We start from the raw sequence: 21235 nt of genomic DNA, 5'->3' as shown, positions 1-21235 counted from the left end.
TACCGTCCGATGGGCACAACTGGCTATGGGCGCCTCGATTGACTGTAAAAGTGATTGATTACCCGTGCCGCATGTAGGAAACTTCTAAGACGTTACCCCGCACTGATTCGTGGTCGGTAGTTCCCCCTTTCCCGTAAGGGTGCGTGTTAGGGAGCGAAGTTGATAACCCTGTATTATAAAATACCATACAACAGTAAACCCAAGACTTTACGACCACTTATTATAGCGAACAAGACGAACTAAGAGCGTTATAAAAAGATGAGTCACTCGCTGAAACAATGAATGAGAATAATTACCGATGCGCTTATCTCAATCAAAGAATCAGACAACACTTGCGGATTTTATTAAATTAATAATACGTTTGTGTTTTTAGTGAAGGGAAAATTAAATATCGATGTTTGTGTTTCAGTTCTTTTCAGCTTGCGTATTGTGTAGAGGAGCTCGTGGATTAGTTAACAACAGCCGCGCGGATCGAGCTCTGAGGTAATGCTACACTTGACGAGGTTGTTCTGTGGATGGGTGACCATCTTATATATACCGAGTTACGTACGGGACGTACCAACTTGCGGCGATAAAATTGCTTACTTTCTTAGTTATATAACCATTTAAAAATATTTTAATTACTACTGGCCGCCTGCGACTTCGTCCGCGTGGAAACCCTACCCGTGTAAATCCCGATCCCTCGGGAACTCCGGAATAAAAAGTAGCCTATGTGTTATTCTGGTTTTTCAGCTACCTATATAAAAAATTTCATTGTAATCGGTTCAGTAGTATTTGCGTGAAAGAGTAACAAACATCCATACATTCTCACAAACCTTCGCATTTATAATATTAGTAGGATTATCGAGATAATCTCCCCCTTCCCTAACCTTCGTGACCCGTAAACTCTGACCGTTGTCTGATGGTCAGATAAAACCAGACCCACCTTATACTTACAAGTACCCACTACAATTATAAACATTATGATACGACGTCAATGACCTGCTAAACCTTTTGTGGTACGAATTATAGTTTAGGTAGAGAATTTAACGACCTTTGTAAAAGGGTGGCAGGAGTATGAGAGACTTTTAAACTTTACAACTGAATTTAATCTTTGGCGGCTTATTAAACGACCTTAAAAATAATAATGTCCTCCTAGCCGATATACGACTACGGCGGTCAGTTTAATTGAAACTGGCCATTTGTGCAGGACTTTGTTTATAGTGTCTAAGTGAGCGCACAATACACAGGTACACTCTCTACTTATTCCATTACTCTCAAAGTCTGGTGGGACGGATAACCGACTCGACCAGTGAGAGGTCAGGCGCAGGACCGACGGCTTTACGTGCTCTCCGAGGCACGGAGGTCTTCGACCTCAACTTCCCAACTCCGGGCAATCTCTAAGAAACTCTTAACAGAAAATCTCAGAAAAGACTTTTTGGCCCGACCCAGGATTCGAACCCGAGACCTTTCGCACGGCAGCCGCATATACTACCGACCGCGCCACAGAGGCAGTTAGAAGTATTTACATACATACACAGCTTTTTCACATTCATAGACTAAAGAACGCCACTTGATACGATCCTTAAACGGGCTGACTAGATAGATCCTACTAATATTATAAATGCGAAAGTTTGTGAGAATGTATGTATGTATATTTGTTACTCTTTCACGCAAATACTACTGATCCGATTACAATGCAATTTGGTATATAGGTGGCTGAATACCAAGAATAACACATAGGGTACTTTTTATCCCGAAGTTTCCGAGGAATCGGGATTTACACGGGAAGGGCGAAGTCGCGGGCGGCCTATAGTAGATAGATAATTTCATGGTAACTACTGGTTAGTAACTCTTTGTTTTTACATGATGGGCGTCCAAACAGTGACCACAAACCATAAAGAAGTTTTTATACGATCCTATCGAGATCTAAGAACGTGATAGCGAATTCGTTATTAATACACAGGTCAGTGACCCGCCTTTGTAGTTCGTTTCACACTTTTGTTGAAGAATTGGCGGATTACACAGTGTACTTAGTTTCAGAGGAGGTTAAGATGTAAAGCTCTTGGCTAAGTTTCAACAGCCGCAAGGATCGATTTCTCAGGTTAAGCTACGCTTGCCGAGGTTGTTCTGTGGATGGGCGACCGTATTATATATTCCTACGGGTTTCGGAAGGCACGTTAAATTGGGGGTGCCAATTGTCTTTTTCTAAGATCTATGACAGACTTTCTAGGTTCTGACTCCAGGTAACTGCAGTCAGAAGCTAGAAAGTCTGACAACCAGTCCTACCGAAGGGTATCGTGTTATCACCCAGGTTACTATAGAGGTATGAGCTTGAGTTTGACTATAACTACTGAACGAATGTTTGCTTTAGTGTTGAAGTAAGTTACTGAAAACACTGTGGTAAGTCAAAAACAGTTATTTAAAAGCTAGAATACTTTCTAAACGACTGAAAACAATAACAATAAACAAAGAGTGAGAAAGGATTGTTTTTGAGATAACGTAATTACTTGAACAGTTCATGTTTATTGTTCAAGCAATATGTATTGTATACTGAAAATATACAGCTTTGAGTTAACCTCCCTTATTTCAAAAAGGCTACAATAAACTTGACCAGAAGATACAACATACTTATCAGCCTTGCCTTTCTTCCAACTATGTTAGAGTCGGCTTCCAGTCTCACGGGATGCAGCTGAATACCAGTGTTTTACATGGAGTGACTCATCGGACCTCCACAACCCAGTTACCTGGGTTATAACACGATACCCTCCGGTGAGACTGGTTGTCAGACTTTCAAGCTTCTGACTACTGTTAACGACTGTCAAAGATCTCTGAAAATTACAGCCTGGACCCACTATTTAACGTGCCAAAACGTAGGAACTCGATATGTGTAACAAGATGGTCACCCATCCACAGAAAAACCTCGGTAAGCGTAGCTTAACCTCAAAGATCGATCCGCGCGGCTGTAGTTAACTGAGCCATGAGCTCTGATAAGCGTGATGGGTAAGGCGCTGGGTCAGAAAGTAATTTAAATAAATCGTGCATGCCGATCTAAACTGAAACTCAAGTGCTGTTGAAGAACTTTGTATTTTTTCAGGAACTGTTTACAGAAGTTTTCTTGCACTGAAAAACCAACTGAAATATAAGTGAGATTTTCGAAAGTCGTTGGTATTTTACGAAAGCTTTGAACCCTGTACCATTTGACATGAGACTATTTTAGTTTTAAAAAGAAGTGGGTATGCTTAATGCGTGCTTAATATTTGCATGTCAGTTTCATGACTAAATACGTGATACCAATAAATAGACTTTGTAAAACATCTCTTATACCAAATTTCTGCAAATAAATGTAATTGGAATTTTGTGTGAGAAACGAATGCTTATAACTAAGCTATTATAGCTTTCCTTATCATATAATCCAGTTACTTCACGCATCAACGGTAAATTACCACTAATTTCTACTTTAATTACAAAATAAAATTGCCAAAAAACCGGTAAATATGTACAGTTAATATATCTTTAATAGAAAACAAAGAGTTTTTGTGTAACATTCACACGGAATTTCGCGATATAGCATTATTTCGGTACTAGACATGGTATAATCATTTGATATGTATCTTATCTTAGCTAGGTGCGAGTCTGGTTTAAAACGTGATTCTTTAGATGTAAATTTTAGTACTAAATTCTAAATTCTTCCATGGATTTTAGGAGAAATTCACGCCTGTTATATGTAAAGGTAGAAGCAGAGCAGTGGTTTACGTTCACTCGCCCTTATTTTTGTGATGAATAAATGTTCAACTACATGGTCATCTTGTTAACTTCGTAGCGTCTATATTTTTTGGAATTTAAAGAAAAAATCTCTTCGCAAGAACCACCCTCGTAATACATGTGATATTATGAAAAATCAAAGATCAAAGAATCAGCGAAATCGGTTCATCTGCTCCTTAGATAAACGGCACCGCATCATAAAATGTCATCCTAGCTGATACCCGGCTACTGCGGCCAGCTTAATTGATCCAGCCAAATGTGCAGGACTTTGTTTATAGTGTCCAAGTGTGTGCACAATACACAGGTACACTCTCTATTCCTTCACCCTCATAGCCCGGTAGAACGTTAAATAATGATCACTTGCTCTAACTTTAAAGGAAAACATATTGATGAAACCTTGTATGCCTAAAAAAAGATTGTATGACGCATTTCTTGAGGGCATGCAAAGTCTCTAACTCACACTTGGTCAGCATGGTGGACTGAAGGCCTAACCCGTCTCTAGTTCAGGATAAGACCCTTGACCAGCATTGGGACAGTTATGGGTTAAACAATTTTTTTTTTTTTTTAAAAGACACCTCCCGCACTAAGAATTGCTCTTGTGTCGCGGGGACTTTTTAACAAACATACAAGCAACGGACACAAAGCACAACCAGACCCGAAACAATTATTTGTGGATCGCACAAATAATTGTCCCGTGTGGGAATCGAACCCACGACCTCCCGAAGCAATGGTTGCGGCGTGGTGACCTAAACCACTGCGCCACGGAGGCAGTCAAAAATAGAAATTATATAGAAATGTGTTTTTAAAAATAAAAACGCCTGACAAAGTAACCCTAAAACAATAAAAAACGGTTCAAACTGTAACACGCATATAACTGGTAAATATTTTTTGTGTTAATTAATAGTTACACGGACACGACCATTAATTATATACCCTCGTTATATGATGAACTGTATATAAAAACTTATATTATATAGGTACATCTTTTAGATGTGTTTTCGTGAACTCTTCTTGTCTTAGTATGTTTCGGAGCTGATTACTGCCTTTTGGTCAAATTGGTAGTATGTACTTACATTACTATAGATAAAGAAGTATTAGGTTTCTTTTGTTCTTTTTAAAAAGCCATCTCCCGCACTAAAAATTGCTCTTGTGTCAGACTTTAACAAACATACAAACAAAGGACACAAAGTCCAACCAGACGCGAAACAATTATTTGTGGAATCGACAAATAGTTGTTCCGTTTGGGAATCGAACCCGACGCGGCGACGCAATGGTAGCGGCGTGGCGACCTAAACCACTGCGCCAGGGAGGTTGTCAAAATGGGGAGTTATTTATAACATGATTCAGTAGCTACTGCTGCGGCAATAAAAAATACATTTCTATTATTTCATGAATTCCTTTATTACAACTTACAACGGTTTTAAAAAACTATGTCACAAACTAAACTAGGTATTTTTAACTTAAATATAAAGGCTGCATTATAGCATTAAAATGTAAACTTTAATTATTTAATTTCAAATTAAAACGGGTAATGTAAAATGACGTCATTTTACAGTTGAATCATCGTCTCAGAAATAAACATTTGTATTTAATTTAAATTGTTTTAAATTGTTGTTTTTAGGGTTCCGTACTAAAAGGTTAAAAACGGGACCCTTAACGGGTTTCGCTGTTTGGCTGACTGTCTGTCATCTCGTTGTTCCTCACAGAAAAGCTCAAGTTCAATTTTTTTAACTAGCCCGTATTCGAACCCGAGACTAATACTCGATAGTCGCATATTCTACAATTGCGCTGCACGTCAGTCACTCTAAATGATTACTAAATTAGTTTTTCTATCTGGTAACCCTAACTATAAACTAATAGGGTTGTCAATCTCGCAGTTTTAAAATAATTTAAATAAATTCACACAAAGTGGTGTAAAGTACAAGATTGCTTTTAAATTATTATATTTTTTTGCTTGAAATTGCTAGAGCGTGAAACCATCTTACGCTAAAATACATAGTAATGTTATAAATACGAATATCTGTATGTCTGTTACATTTTGTTCGCTCCATGTAAAATACTGGTATTCAGCTGCATCTTGTAAGACTGGAAGCCGACTCCAACATAGTTGGAATAAAGGTTAGACTGAGGCTGTCTGTCTGCTAAGCTTGAACGGCTATACTGCTGTGTCGATTTTGATGAAATTTTGTATTAATATAGTTTAAAACTCGGCCCATCATAAAATGCTAAATAGGGGATGAAACACTATGAAACATTATGAAATCGCACAGTTCAGATAGTTTTTCTACAGAATATACGCTAAAACAAAGAAATCATAGGCCAAACACACATGTAGGAATAAAACTTAACTAAGTGTCTACTGTCTATTAACGGCACGCAATCCAAATTCCTAAGAAATCACGGGCAAATCCGCGATACGTATCTATAGCAATCTACCTGCCCGATTAACAAACTTAAAGGTTCACATGAGACGCCAAGGAAGTGTTCACCGAGCATCGAACCATGACACAAGCCACTCCCAAGCATTTGCGCCATAATATTTGCAAATCTAAAACCGAATGGACGTGTTTCCTTCGCCAAAATAAAAAAAAAGTTTAAAAAAGTTTCGCGTGTTATACTCTGTGCCCGTGGGAATCGCGCGGGAGAATTTCAAATTTGGAAATCTGTGTTGTAATTGTTTCTGTCTTTTTTACTCATGTGCTTTTATATAGTGTGGAGAGAGATAGGTATAGATTTGTTAATACGTCGTGAGACTTTGTATCGTACTCTGCTATCGCTGTTAATTTCGTTTGAAGATTAATTGGCGTTCCATTGACGTTTTAATTCGACAGTTAAACAACAATTAACAAGTTAAAACCGCAATGGATTAAATGTAACGCGATTTGTGTGCTTATCTTACAGATTACTGCAATTATTTGTATCATAATCTAAAAATACAATACAATATTAAATTAAGAAATAAGTGTGATTATTTTTATTATAATAATGGCCGTTTTATTTTAAAGTGAGCATGTTAGTTTGTTTGTCTGTCAAAATGTTGTACGTATTAGTTTTGTGCCCGGTTCTGCTTGCGGCTGGGGTCCAGACCTTGACGATTGATTCACAACTTGGAACTTCTATTGAAGGTAAGAAGATTTTTTTTCTAACCCGTTATTGTCCCACTGCAGGGCAAGGGTCTCCTCAAACGAGGGGGAGGGGTTAACCCTTGAGTCCACCACGCTGGCCAAATGCGGGTTGGGGACTTTGCATACCGTCAATAAATTTAAACAAGGCATGCAAGGTTTCACGATGTTTTCCTTCACCGTTAGAGCAAGTGATATTTATTTCTAATACACACACATAGCTTCGAAAGTCTTATGAAGAAATACATTCACATATAGACTGCATACCCGGTATATGGCAGAACCCTCGCACCCTATTTAAAGGGACTAACATTGTAAAAGACGTATTTCATACATCTATGCCTACACCTTGGGGTATAAAAAGCGTAAAGTTATGTATGTTCAGGACAGACGCTCGTACTCATCACACAAATATTTTTCCTGAGTGGGATTCGAACCCAACACACGCAGGCGCAGTGGTTATTGAGGCGAGGTGATCAAGTTAACTACTGAGTCAAACGTTTGGCAACTTCGTAAAATATCTTAAAATGTTGACAAAATCACGCCTTTTTCCTATACGGGTAGGCAAGAACCAAAGAACGTCACTTGGTACGATCCTTACAAACTTCCCTTGCTTCACATCCATACATGTTGTCATACAGGACCGCCGGTTACGAGTTGCACCTGACCTTTTTGCAAGACATCACCGATATGATCTGTGTATGTCTTTCTAGAGCGAGCCCTCTGGTTTTCATTTACTTCCGCTAACAAAATTTAAATCATAATATAATTATATTATTACAATATTCTATTGTTTTGTCAATTATTATAATTTTATGTATAATTTAGTAGTAATGTGTACAATTGACATTCTTATGTAAATATTGCGTTATAAAATAGTTTGTCTTTGTTGTGTTGTTGACTAATATCAATTATAGTAATAGGATTTATTTTGATACAAAATAAGTCACAGTGGAAGTAATTGCATGTTTAGGGGTCCTTTAGAATATCTTAAAGGTAGTCAATTCGATTCCCGTTCGGGAAAGTGTCAGACGGTGATCGTCTAGCCTAGCTTTTCTTCCTACTAGGAAGGATCCTAGGTTCCTCAACTTTTGAGGAACCTGGAATTTGACTATTCATACACCGTTAGAACTTTTTTTGGAGGTACTTTATTTGTTCTATATAATTTAACCCTCTTATTCAAAAACACACTATAAATCTATTTTAGTTAAAAAACTACTAAAATATGTTTTCTCTTTTTCATTTCGCTAAGGAGTGAAAGAAACAAAACTGTTTATAAACATTTCAAAACTTCATATACTTACATATTTTTATGTATAAGAGGGTAAGCCATTAGTGTCCCACTGCTGGGCCAGTCTCTTCCCGAAATGCGAAATGGGTTCATTAAAATTTTACATAATACATCGCAAGTGGCATTTGGATGTTTACGAAAATATCTGTGCAGTTAAATAGAATAAGTTATTATTTAAGTCTCTTAAGTCTTAAATGGAGGTTTTACTTTCCTGTTAAATTGAGGTTTTCTTAAAAATACCTTTAATTTGATATGAAATACAATGTTTCTCGACCCGTGTCTAAGAAACACGCCCCGGGATATAATTAGTACCAAGAACTTTACGGTGTCTTAGTTTCTGAGTTTTTTTTCTTCCCATTCCCAAGCTGTGTTATTAACTGGAAAGACACGTAAGATCTCATATATTTATGGGATTTTTTTTGGGTATCTCCTAGTTAAGAGGACATCTAGTATAGAATGCCTGTTCGAGAAAGGCTGATCAGAGATATGAGATGTTTGACTGCCTTTAAGGCGCAGTCGGTAGTGTAACCGATAGCTGATCAAGAGGTATCAGGTTCGATTCCCGGGTCAAGCAAGTGCTATATATTATATTATCAAATATAGCCCAGTGTTTGGTATACGGCAATAGGCTCTCCCTGTATAACATTGTTTATGATGAATGATTGAATTTCGTACACATCTGCCTCCGCCTTCGGGAATAACAGGCGTGATTGTACATGTATGAGAAGTTTTGGTAGAGGGCTTGATCCACTATCGCGCAATTTCTGGTATTTAAATTATGTCATGGTTAGCAGATTTAAAAGGTCAAAGTCCTGAATAGCATGAGAAAAGGGTATCCATCGTGCACATACATTAACTACTAATGAAAAACTTTATAATTTTCTACGTTTTCTTCCAGATTGCTTTGAAAGAATATCGATCGGCGAACAGTTGCCACCTGACGCCATCTACCGCAATGTGACTGAACTAACAACGCGCGAGTGCGAGCAGATCTGCAAACAAGACAAACAATGTCAAAGCTACGATTACGGGTAAGTTAGTGTAGATGGCGCTTTAACAAATTTGGTGAAAGTAGCATGATTGAAGCTCCTTGAAGTTAATATTTATTTTGTAAATGGAGATGAGCAGAGGCTTAGACCATTGTAAATATTCTTTATTACAATAGTGGATTTTATAGCTTATGCACTGGTAACTTAGATTAATGGTGACTTTTCTTGGTATAAATTTATTACCCATAATTACTGCTGAAAAGGGTTATAGACTAGACGAATAACGCAATGACATCAGAATAATATCACCAAGTTTTAACAAATTATGTATCACATTTACCTTTTTTAGATTACAGGTTGTTTAATTAATAAAAATATACGTACAACAAATATCTATACGGAACAATGACTCTAACCTTCAGATTTAATTAAAAACTACTAAAAGTCACTCATCTCCCATCTCTTTTCATTCCAGAGTCGGCGCAAAAGGCAACGCAACATGCAACCTTAGCAACGCCAGCGAGAAAGAACTCAAAGAGAAAAACCTGCTCCTCCGTCACCCAGACTACGACGTCTACGTGCGAAGATTTCAATGCGAACAGTCTCCCCCCTCCCCTATAGAGCCCCAGTTCGATGACCCCCCCGAATCGGCTTCAGACAGACCGATCCACCGACCAGTCTTCCGACCAGTTGATGAAAAACAGCCTTTTACCGACGACTATCTTATATCTTCGGATTTAGCGTCTTATGGCGTCGAAAGACCGGTATACAAGCCACAGTATGACGAAAGACCTGATGATTATAGTAACCCAAAACCTGATTACGACTCTGGACCCAGCTACGGGTCTCATAGACCTCAAGATATGACGTATCCTCAAAAGCCAAGACCAACCAGTTCAAGGCCAGACCCTTACGATGTTCTTCAACTCCAGGACCCTTATAGGCCTACTGAAAAGCCAGGATATCCTGCCAATGAGTACGATAGACCTTACAAAAGACCTTATGAGCCTGAAAAGCCCGAATACGTGTATATTACTAGGCCTACGAGAAAACCCAAGCCTCAAGAAGACACTGGATATGGTGTTAAACCATCTTTTGATCCTGGTTATGGTCAGTCTTCAAGTCAGGTCAGACCATACCCGGACAAAGACTATAACCGTCCCAGGCCGACCACACCCGGTCAGTATGCCAGCGGATATGGTCAAAATGTACCATATGATAATAATAATTATATTCATGTTGAAATTCGGGATCCTCCAAGGCCTTATGATAGACCAAGACCTGAAGACCTGGGTATTTATGGCTATGGAAGCTATTCTAGCCAGAATTCCTATTCGCAAAGTCAGAGTAGTCATTCTTATTATGGTTCTGGAGCAACCGAACAATCTGGTTACGGCAACCAGTATGTAAAACCAAGCCGACCGGCTTACGGTAGCAGTTTCCAAGATGACGCAAAACCTGGTTACGGTCTTGAAAAACCTGGTTACGGTAACCAAGTATCTTATGGCAACCATGCTTCTTTTAGTCAGAGTGAGTATTCTAGCAACCAAGCAAGCTATGGAAGTCAGTATTATCAGAAACCAAACGACTACAATAAACCATCATACAGTGATTATAAACCAGGTTATGGTGACAGTTCTTATGTTAGCAACCAGGGTTATGGGAATAACCAAAGCTCGTATGGTTCTAAACCTTCATATGGTAGCAACCAAGGGTCTTATGGTACAAAACCTTCCTATGGGAACGATGCTCCTTCTTACGGGTCTGAACCGGGTTATGGAAATAAACCAGCTTATGGTAGTGACTTACCATCGTATGGTACTAAACCAAAACCGGGTTATGGTAACGAAAAACCCGGTTACAACGACCGTCCATCTTATGGGGATGAGAAACCTTACGATAGACCATCCTATACTAAGCCATCTTACGGGTCTACCAAGCCTTCCTATGGCGAAGACCAACCGTCTTATGGTAGTGAAAAACCAAGCTATGGGAATGACCGCCCGTCTTATGGTAGTAAGCCGAGTTATAACGAGCCATCCTATACTAAGCCGTCGTACGACCGTCCGGCTTACGGCACAGGTACTATTCCTTCTTATGGCAACCAAGATTCTTACGGCAGCAACCAAGGGAATCAGTATTACGGTAGCAGTCAACAGACTAGTAGTTCGTATGGTTCTCAATCTTTTGGCAGTCAAAGTGATTATTCTGGTTCTTTTGGCAACCAAGGTGGTTATGGTCAGAGTGATTATAGACCTTCGTATGGTAGCCGGCCGACCCAGGATGCTCCATCTTATGGAGGAAGTAGACCAAGCCAAGATCAGTCATACGGCAACCGGCCAGCTCAAGACGGTTACGGTAGCAACCGACCAGATACAGGTTACGGACAAAAACCTTCAAAACCAGCTTATAGTGATGATAGTAACCAAGGTTATGGCGGCAACCGTCCCGACCCGGGTTACGGACAGAAACCACAAAAACCAGCTTATGTTGATGATAGCAACCAAGGTTATGGCGGTAGCCGTCCGGATCCAGGCTATGGACAGAAACCACAAAAACCGGCTTACGGTGATGACACCAACCAAGGTTACGGAAGCAACCGTCCAGACGCGGGTTACGGTCAGAAACCTCAAAAACCAGCATACAGTGATGACAGCAACCAAGGTTATGGCGGCAGCCGTCCCGACCCTGGCTATGGACAGAAGCCTCAAAAACCTTCATACAACGACGACACAAACACAGGTTACGGCAACCGTCCAACAGAAAGCTACGGTCAGAAACCACAAAAACCAGCCTACAATGATGACAGCAACGGTTACGGGCAACCAGGCTTTGACGAAAACCGTCCCGATTATATCGATCCTAATGAAGCCGATACTGATACTGGTTATGGAAGTAAGCCGAGTGGGGTGAAGCCGGTGTACGAGTATGAACTTAATAAGCCGTTGAATGCGCCTAGTTATATAGCCCGGCCGGGAGGACAGGTTGTTACAACCAGACCTATGGCTATTGGTGACTTCGATATGGGCTATGGAAGGAATCCGGGGAAGCCTGCCAGTTATGAGGGTAAGTGATTCTTTTTTATTCATAAGCTGATTATGAATGTTTTTATACCTAACTAGCTGACCCGCGCAACTTCGCTTGCGTCACGTAAGAGAGAATCGGTCAAAATTTTCCCCGTTTTTGTAACATTTTCTACTGGTACTCTGCTCCTATTAGTCGTAGTGTGATAATATATATTCCTCGATAAATTGGCTATCTATCACTGAAATATTTTTTCAAATCGAACCAGTAGTTCCTGAGATTAGCGCGTTCAAACAAACAAACAAACTCTTCAGCTTTAGTATAGATTTCAGTAGATAAGGGTGGTTTTATAAAAGAAAATGCTTTAAAAAGTACCCCTATTCTTAGATATCGAGTCTTAATTTATGATCATCAATTCAGCAGTTTGCGTTAAAACGTTACAGGCAATTTTTTGCATTTATAATAACAAAATAGATTTAAGAGATATATTTATACTATTAATATTGTCTGGGATAGAAAGACTTTTGCACGTCTGATACGGTAAATCATATTTTCAACGTTTCAAAGGTTTCCCTGAACTACCGATTTTTGAAGGTGGAATACTCAAGTTTAGTAGTAAAAGCACATGTATACGCTAAAAAAAACAGCTTTCACGAGTAACAGTATTTTTAAGATTTAGGACTATGCATGTTAAATATAAATATATTTAACCCATAAATGTTCCACTGCTGGGCAAGAGTCTCCTCTCAAACGAGGGAGAGTTAGGCCTAGAGTCCACACCACTGGCCAAGCCAGGGGAAAAAAAGCTGCTTTTAAAAAATAATTAACATATTGTATTCGCGGGCAAAAGCTAATTACACTTAAATGACTTTTCTTCCACTTAAAAATACCAACAAAATAACAAGTTTCAAACCTATTGTGTAGATATTTGTGTATTACACTGCAGACCAAAAAAACCTTCTTCCGTGAACATAGTCGTTAGAAATAATTGCTTATTGTTACTTTAACTAATTGTAATCAACGTTTCTATTGTTTTTTAACTATATTTTGTTAAGATAAATCCGTATGGCTTAGTAGTAAGAGTGCCGTACTAGAAAGGTTTTAGTGTCTATTCTTTCGTCAGGTAAAAAAGTTGATCCTAAGGTTTTCTACCAAGAAGGCTTTCAATGCTGGTTATAGTCAGTGGTTACCGGTCTATAAATGATCTGTGGGTAAAGCAACCCTTGATGTGTACATCGCATAGATGAGTGGTTCAGCTAAGCGTCTACGTGCTTCGGAGTACACGTTAAAGATGTTATCATTTCAATCTATACTAATATTATAAAAGAGTTTGTTTGTTTGTTTGTTTGAACGCGCTAATCTCAGGAACTACGGGTTCGATTTGAAAAAATCTTTCAGTGTTAGATAGTTCATTTATCGAGGAAGGCTATAGGCTATATGCCTATAGGTCCTATAGGTATAGAGTACGAGTAAAAAATGTTACAAAAACGAGCAAAATTTTGATGCATTCTCTCTTATGTGACGCAAGCGAAGTTGCGCGGGTCAGCTAGTTGTTAATACTATGCCAGACAAAGACATTTTAGGTGACCTGAACAACCTGAAACTTAGTAATAACAATTTGCGTAGATTTTTTTGTTTTTCAATATAATCGCCCTCATAGCCAATTATGGATAAGAAAGAGATTACTCGATCAAGCCAATTCTTAAAGAAAAACTCGCGGCTCGATCGAGTTAAACGTAATGTACGTAAACCTCGATCGAGCTTAAACTTCACTTCAACCAAATAAAAATTCAACCACAAAATTCAGACACCATACAAAAAGCATTTCCTATAAACTCAACTGTAACATCAAATGACCTTTTGCCGGTGTCAATTGTCATTGTTTAATTTAATTATTAACATTATAATGGAGGTGTTATGACCTTACGTTCCCATGGCCGGAGATCACTCGCTGATTTAAACTAAATTGTGAACTTTATGCCTTTTGATTCAGCTATTTAGATGGGATATTGTGGATGCATGAACGTAACTTCTGATGTTCATTGGTTAAATTATTCGCCACGCAATCACAATGCATGGAGTCATGGGTTCGATTTCTACATGAAACTGTTTTGTGCTTCAAACATTCCCAAACATTATAATTGAAAACGTAACCCATTCTTCTTCTTTTCCTATGGTTAGTGGTAAACCTAGTGTCAAAGTTGTTCAAGCCGCCCGAGAGGCATTTGACGTGGCTTAACGACTGTTATCTTAGTAGACAACAACCGGGACCGACTTCTTCCGTGCCCTCCGAAGCAAGGAGACGCCCAGTTCAAATACTACTATACGGTCACCCATCTATGGAATGATCGCGTCAATGGTTGCTTAACCCACAGATCGTTTACCGACTGGTGAGCGCAATGCTGGCAGGTGTTTGATATATACGCAATCATGCAAAACAAGCATGACATATAATACCCAAACACACGCAGACACTCTCTCACATTGAGAGGGAACTACTCTCAGAGAGAGACAAATTGCTATAACCCTGACGTTCATTCCTCATCACCAAAGGGCGTAACGACCAGATTCCTAGTACTCGAATTAAATAAACTATGTCACGCATTCATAGTTGCTTAGCCGGCGTGATGGTCAGAACGAAGGTCAATATTATGTCATTTTGAACCGTTTTTGTGGCAAATGACGATGTTTAATGGGAGGTTTTATGGTATAGGAACGATATAAGTGCAAGGTAGTAAAATGGCGTATGTTTTATATGCTACCAAAAATATTCACATCCAAAAATGGTTCATACGTACCTGCTTTCAATTAAGAGCGGAGTTGGAGGGTTGAGACTCCTACCAATAATTCCCAAAGCACTTCAAAAACTTAAGGTGCCCAATTTTTTAAGTTCTCCTTAAATCAGATTCCTGGTCCTACCAATGGGTGCCTCCATTGAGAAGTGTATCACGACGAAATGCTTTATTTGACCACGAGTGTTAAACTGATCATCTATACTAATATTATAAAGCTGAAGAGTTTGTTTGATTGTTTGTTTGTTTGTTTGAACGCGCTAAACTACTGATCCGATTTGAAAAATTCTTTCAGTGTTAGATAGGCCATTTATCGAGGAAGATTATAGGCTATATATCATCACGCTACGACCAATAGGAGCATAGTACCAGTGAAATATGTTACAAAAACGGGGAAAATTATGATTCTCTTATGTGACGCAAGCGAAGTTGCGCGGGTCAGCTAGTCATCTATAATTCTCCAGTCATCAGCTTTCAATAGTCATAAATGTCTCATTGCTAGATAAGGATCTCTTTTCGGAATTGGGAATAGTTGGGCTGACCAAGTGCTGGTTGGGAACTTTGCACCAAGAACTAGTTTTGGGCATACAAAATCATTATCTTTGACTGTTGTCCCAACCCAATCTCATTTGTTTCGGGCTAAGTACTATTCATATTTTCTTTGCCCGGAGTTTGATAACGTGCCCAGTATATTATAGCAGTTATAGTCTTGCCCCCTATTTAATGGGACTGACATTGGTATCGCTAATAACGAATCGCAGGTGTAATTCATACACTTCCACCTAATATACTTTCGGGTATAACAGGCGTGACACTATGTATGGACATTAACACGTTCACTGTGTATGACCCACCGATGGGTTATTTCGAATTTTTCGCCGTAAGTGTATGCGCCATCAATGTCTCGTATGAGTCCCGGGCATGGAATAAAGAGCTCATACGTGTATAACCCATGGATGGGTCATAGACAAATTTTGGGTCATTGGGGTTATGGGTTTCAAAGTAATAAAAAAATGGTGTAGTATATTAAATTTATACCTACGCAACAAACCTTCCACAATTTGGGTTTAGACGTAGGGGGTCGACACCAATATTTTGGCTACTCACTGAACGTGTTAATAGATAAATAACCCATATCACTCAAAGCCCGACCACCATGACCTCGCGGTCTCCCACCAAGTCTTCAAGTTATTCATCATCAGGCTGTCCGCCCCGTGCGTTTAGTTTTTACCCGCTAATGGCCACATAATGGAAGGTCTTACCAATTTGCCCAAGCCTACCGCTTGCAATTTACTTTTGGTATACGGTACAAGTTATAAAAATATGTAATTTAAAACTATTGAATATTTTTTTATATTCATTTATGGTGGATTCAAGGCCTAACCCTTCTCCCTCGTTTGGGAGGAGACCCTAGCCCTGCAGTGGGACAGTAATGGGTAAAAAAAATCGTTTATATAATTTCGTAGTACTCGTAACCGGCGGTCTTGTATGACAAGATGTATGGATGTGAATGAAGCAAGGATCGTACCAAGCGGTGTCCTCTGGTCTCTTCCTACCCCTATAAGAAACAGTCGTGATGTTGTGTCCGTGAAATTTGGCTCACAAGGACATGACCAAATAAGCCTTCAAAAGCTAAAATAAATATCAATGGACAACTCACACACGGTCATTTGATTCCAAACTAAGCAGAGCTTGGACTATGGCATCGAAATAACTGATAAACACACTAATATACTTTTAACTTTAACTGGAAGTCGACTCTAACATAGTTGGAAAAAAGGCTAGAAAGGCTATACTGCGCAGTCGGTACTGTCGAGTATCGAAAGTTTGACATTTAGAATGTGCAGCCAAAATAGTTCTTACGACACCCGTTGGAGGCGCTGATCAGATTTTCATACAAAATTTCTCAATGACAGGTCGGTTGTCGGTAGTCGATAGTAGTAGAGAATCGAGCTACTGTACCTTCAAATCTCATGAACACTCGCTAGTTCCTCTCGCCAGTACCAAGCTCTTAAGATAGTGATCTAATATCAAGATTCTCTGAATCATTGTGTACAAAACTTATTGTTAATGTTATATCATACGACGACCTTCGCCATTGTCTTATGTACATTATGTACAAGAAAAAAACATTGTAATATTCTAATATATTCACTTTTTGTGGTGTATAAGTGTTTAAAATTGTATGAGTAGTGTTAGGTTCTTGGAAATGGTAAAGATTCTATTGAGGACTTCTTAGAAGTAGTGGAGTTAAGTAGACCCTCCTAAAAAGCTTTACAGAGTCTTCAAATAAGGTTTAGAAACAGCGGAAAACCGATGATTGAAAAACGTTGATAGGTTGAATTTTCTAATACATTTTTTTTTAAGAAAACTCAGCATTGCTCTTGTGTCGCGGGGACTTTTACAAACATACAAAAAATGGACACAATGTACAAATTTGTTCCGTGTGGGAATCGTCGTTATCAGGTTATTGTTATTCAGGATTAGGGTATAAGTGGGTTTTTTAATCCACAATGGAGCTGTAGAAATAGTTACAAATGATTTTGATCGTACATTCGGGGGTACGATAACATATTCAATTTAATTAAATTTTTAATTATTTTTTTAGACGAAATGTACTAAAAAGTGTTAAAGTAACCGCTAATACTAGACGCTCTCAATAAAAAACTAACCCTTACCATACCACAATCAAGGAAATCTCTCCCAAAAATTCTAAGCATCCTCCCACAATCTAGATCTCCAGTCCCAAGCGCATGATGTAAGCCGTTTACGAGTGCTATTGTTTAAAAACCTTGGCTTTTGACTATACAATACAGTAGGAAGGGTACATTATTGCAGATTCTCTTAATTATACGGTACGAATATATTGTTTTTACGTACATTTTATTACTTTAACGGCTAAATACGTCTCTCAATTTTAAGTGGCTCTCAAAGGCATTTCTGAATGCCTCCGTGGCGCAGTGGTTTAGGTCGCGACGCCGCTACCATTGCGTTTGGAGGTCGTGGGTTCGATTCCCACACGGAACAATTATTTGTGCGATCCACAAATAATTGTTCCTGGTCTGGTTGTACTTTGTGTCCGTTGTTTGCGTCGTACGCTAGTCCGTAGAGTGCGCTATGCGTCGAAATACTCGTCCGCATCGTTGCCACGTTGTATGGCAATGCTAATTTTTCGTGCTAAATAATTGCCAGCATTCTGGTCACGAGAAGTGTCGACCTGGCACTTGGCAGGCGATTTGCCAACTCAAATTAAATGTAATGAAATAAATGAAATTAAAGTGGTGTGAAATGATGTATGTATTTTCATGGAATCTTGTGTCAATTTCCCACAAATTCTTGAATGTAAGATAAACCTTGTGTGAAGGGCTATGCGAGTAATGTTGTTAGTATAAATGTAACTAATTGTTCGTAGTTATCTACTGCGGATGCTGCAAGGATGTTTTACCCAAACTTGTATCTTATTGTTTTGTTTTTGGTTAGTTTGAGACTGCACTTAGGTTTTTGAGTTCCGTAGCTATTTTTTTAATGATAGAACGCTCGTGGTCACTCAGGAGTCAATTTAAAATATAAGCCTTAAACTTCAGAATTTTCGGAGCTTTGTATGTATTCAAAATAATATAATTGTTACTGGTTAGGCGTTGAAATGTATTATTGTGAAGAAACCTCAATAACAGTAGTCACAAGCTTGAAAGTCTTACCGAAGGGTATCATGTTATAACCTAGGTAACTGGGTTGTGGAGGTCCCATAGGCAGTTGCTCCACTAAAATGCTGGTATCCAGCTGCATTCGGTGAGACTGGAAGCCGACTCCAACATAGTTGTAGAATGGCTCGGCAGGTGACTCTTAATTTTTTCATAAATTGCCTCTGCAATTAACTAAAACGATTGAGATTGTATCAAGTCTTAGGGGCGTTCTTAAGTCTCTACTAGTTACCATGGAAACAAGGCGTACTGTGATGTAGTAGGCAAAACTTAGAACGCTTTTCCATAGTTCCTAAGGTACTCAAATAAACAAATTACTTTTAAAACGTCGCTCACAAGTCAGACGACGCCGGATAAACACAATTTGTTAAATTATACGGAAGAGTTTCGACTATTTGACTTTGTCGTTATTTGTTGTCTTTATATTAGAGAGAGATGGAGCTATCGCTATCTCAATCACACGCATTAACAAGCATTTTGCTGAAATAAGGAAAATGTTAAGTAGAATTGTTACTGATAGCTTTTACTAAAGGTTATCTATTGCATTAGGTTTAACAATGCCAGCAGTCCTGGTAATTCCTGCAACTAGGCTTCAAAGTTAGGATAAGGAACAAGTGTAGTACCAAGGTAGTCTAATTTAGTGGTGTTTCGTTTCCTTCCACAAAAATCGTCTTAAACCACTAATATTATGCAAGAGTGTCTAATTAAGGATATGTGTATGTTTGTTACTCTTTCACGAGAAACCTACTGGATCCATTTTAGTGCAGAAAAACGTAGTGTCGTCATAGTATCTTATTTTCGTTGGTATCAAATGAGTGCCTACTAAAATATTTCAGTCTGCTACAATTACAATTTCAATATTATTTACGAAAAACTTTGCACAGCGTACATTTTGGATGAACCTTTTAACAGTACCTACAAGTTTAATACATTTTTGCTAACCCAGTCAAATACCCAATTACCAAAGAAACGCCTTAATTATAAATTAAATTGACAATGTTTATGAAACCATTAACCCGCCATGATGGAGTTATTCTCATGGTATATACATACGTGTGCTGTACAGTACATTACAATTACATACATACATAATATCACGCCTGTTATATCCACTACCTCGTTAGTAATGGGTTTTCTTACAAAACAATCTATACTAATATTATTAAGCTGATGAGTTTGTTTGTTTGAACGCGCTAATCTCAGGAAGTCCGAAATCCAGAAGGAGTCCGATTAGAAAAATTATTTCAGTGTTAGATAGCCCATTTATCGCGGAAGGCTATCGGCTATATATCATCACGCTACGACCAATGCGAGCAGAGTACCAGTAAAAAATGTTACAGAAACAGGGTAAATTTTGACCCATTCGCTCTTGTGTGGCGCAAGCGAAGTTGCGCGGGTCAGCTAGTCTTAAATATCTAAAGGTAACGCCATAATTACAAATTAAATTGACAATGTTTATGAAACCATTAACCCGCCATGATGGAGGCATTCTCATGGTATATACGTGTGTTGTACAGTACATTACAATTGTCGGATGTATTAGGCTTTTTGCCTTAAATAAATCCTTTTTTAGTGAGACAATGGGCCGGCTGCCGAACTTATCAGATGTAATGAACACCGCGTTGGTTTTGTGTGGACATAACCTTTTATAATAATATATTTTTTTGGACAGAGCATTAAAAGGTTTGCTTTATTGTAAGATCTACGGGTTGATACCTGGACAAAATTTTAAAGTTTAGCGTGTCTTTATATTATATAGTGGAATACGGGAATTAACGCGAACACGCATTTTACCTTAAAATGTCTGACTTTTCGGCGCAGGTTGTATTGGCGATAGTCGCAGGTTGAGGTATTGTAAGGTAAAATGCGTGTTCTTATTAATTCCTGTATCCTAATATATAATGATGAAGAGTCTTCTCAGTTTGAAGAAAATTTAAAGCTGCACTTATGGAGTAACAATTCAAAACGCACAAATTGGTACTTGTGATATGTAACAAATCGTTATCAACACTTTGTTTATAGCAATGGCAGTTTCTAAATCTAGTGAATCATTATCACACTTAAAATTAGAAAGAAACATAATGGTGTTGTCAAATATTTTCGAATTTAAACGACATACATAAATAGTCAAGCTACAAGCAATAGTATACAAGTTGTCAAATAAAACGCCTTATCCACACAATTCTTTCGTCAATTTACCATTCACATATAAGCTTATTGCAGACAATGCTACTGTTCAGTTGCACTATGTTACGCGCCGCGACCTCATTGACCCATAAACACACAATAAAACATAAATTCGCTAAATAAATTAACTAAATATAACAATTACATTGAAATAACGAACTAATGTTACGAATTGTTACAATAAAAAACGAATAAAACATTCCATTTTTGAAAAATGTTATAAACAAATTCGAATCGAATTAAAAAAATCGAAGTAGTGTTTTGTTTTTATTTGCAATTTCGAATTTCGAACGAGCGATGTGTTTTTGTTTGAATTTTTAAGTTCTCATGTTATGGAAATGTTATATTTGTAATATAACATTAGCAATTATGAGTGGCAGTTGTT

At 38.3% G+C, this 21235-nt stretch overlaps 1 protein-coding gene across 1 annotated transcript in view; it reads left to right on the top strand.

Moving 5' to 3' along the window:
- The first annotated feature begins 6304 nt into the window (after positions 1-6304).
- LOC142984404 (uncharacterized) overlaps positions 6305-21235 on the top strand; it is a 37409-nt gene continuing 22478 nt past the window's right edge. Inside the window, exons 1-4 of the mRNA XM_076131958.1 lie at positions 6305-6409; positions 6646-6869; positions 9056-9188; positions 9622-12212. Of these exons, the coding sequence (XP_075988073.1) occupies positions 6755-6869; positions 9056-9188; positions 9622-12212 (2839 nt within the window). The 5' untranslated portion in view covers positions 6305-6409; positions 6646-6754. The remainder of the gene's footprint in view (positions 6410-6645; positions 6870-9055; positions 9189-9621; positions 12213-21235) is intronic.

The sequence above is a fragment of the Anticarsia gemmatalis genome, chromosome 27 (genome assembly GCF_050436995.1).
Source record: "Anticarsia gemmatalis isolate Benzon Research Colony breed Stoneville strain chromosome 27, ilAntGemm2 primary, whole genome shotgun sequence".
In the NCBI taxonomy this organism is placed as follows: Eukaryota; Metazoa; Arthropoda; class Insecta; order Lepidoptera; family Erebidae; genus Anticarsia; species Anticarsia gemmatalis.
Note: the sequence above shows the minus strand (reverse complement) of the source record. Positions and strands in the feature narration are given on the sequence as shown.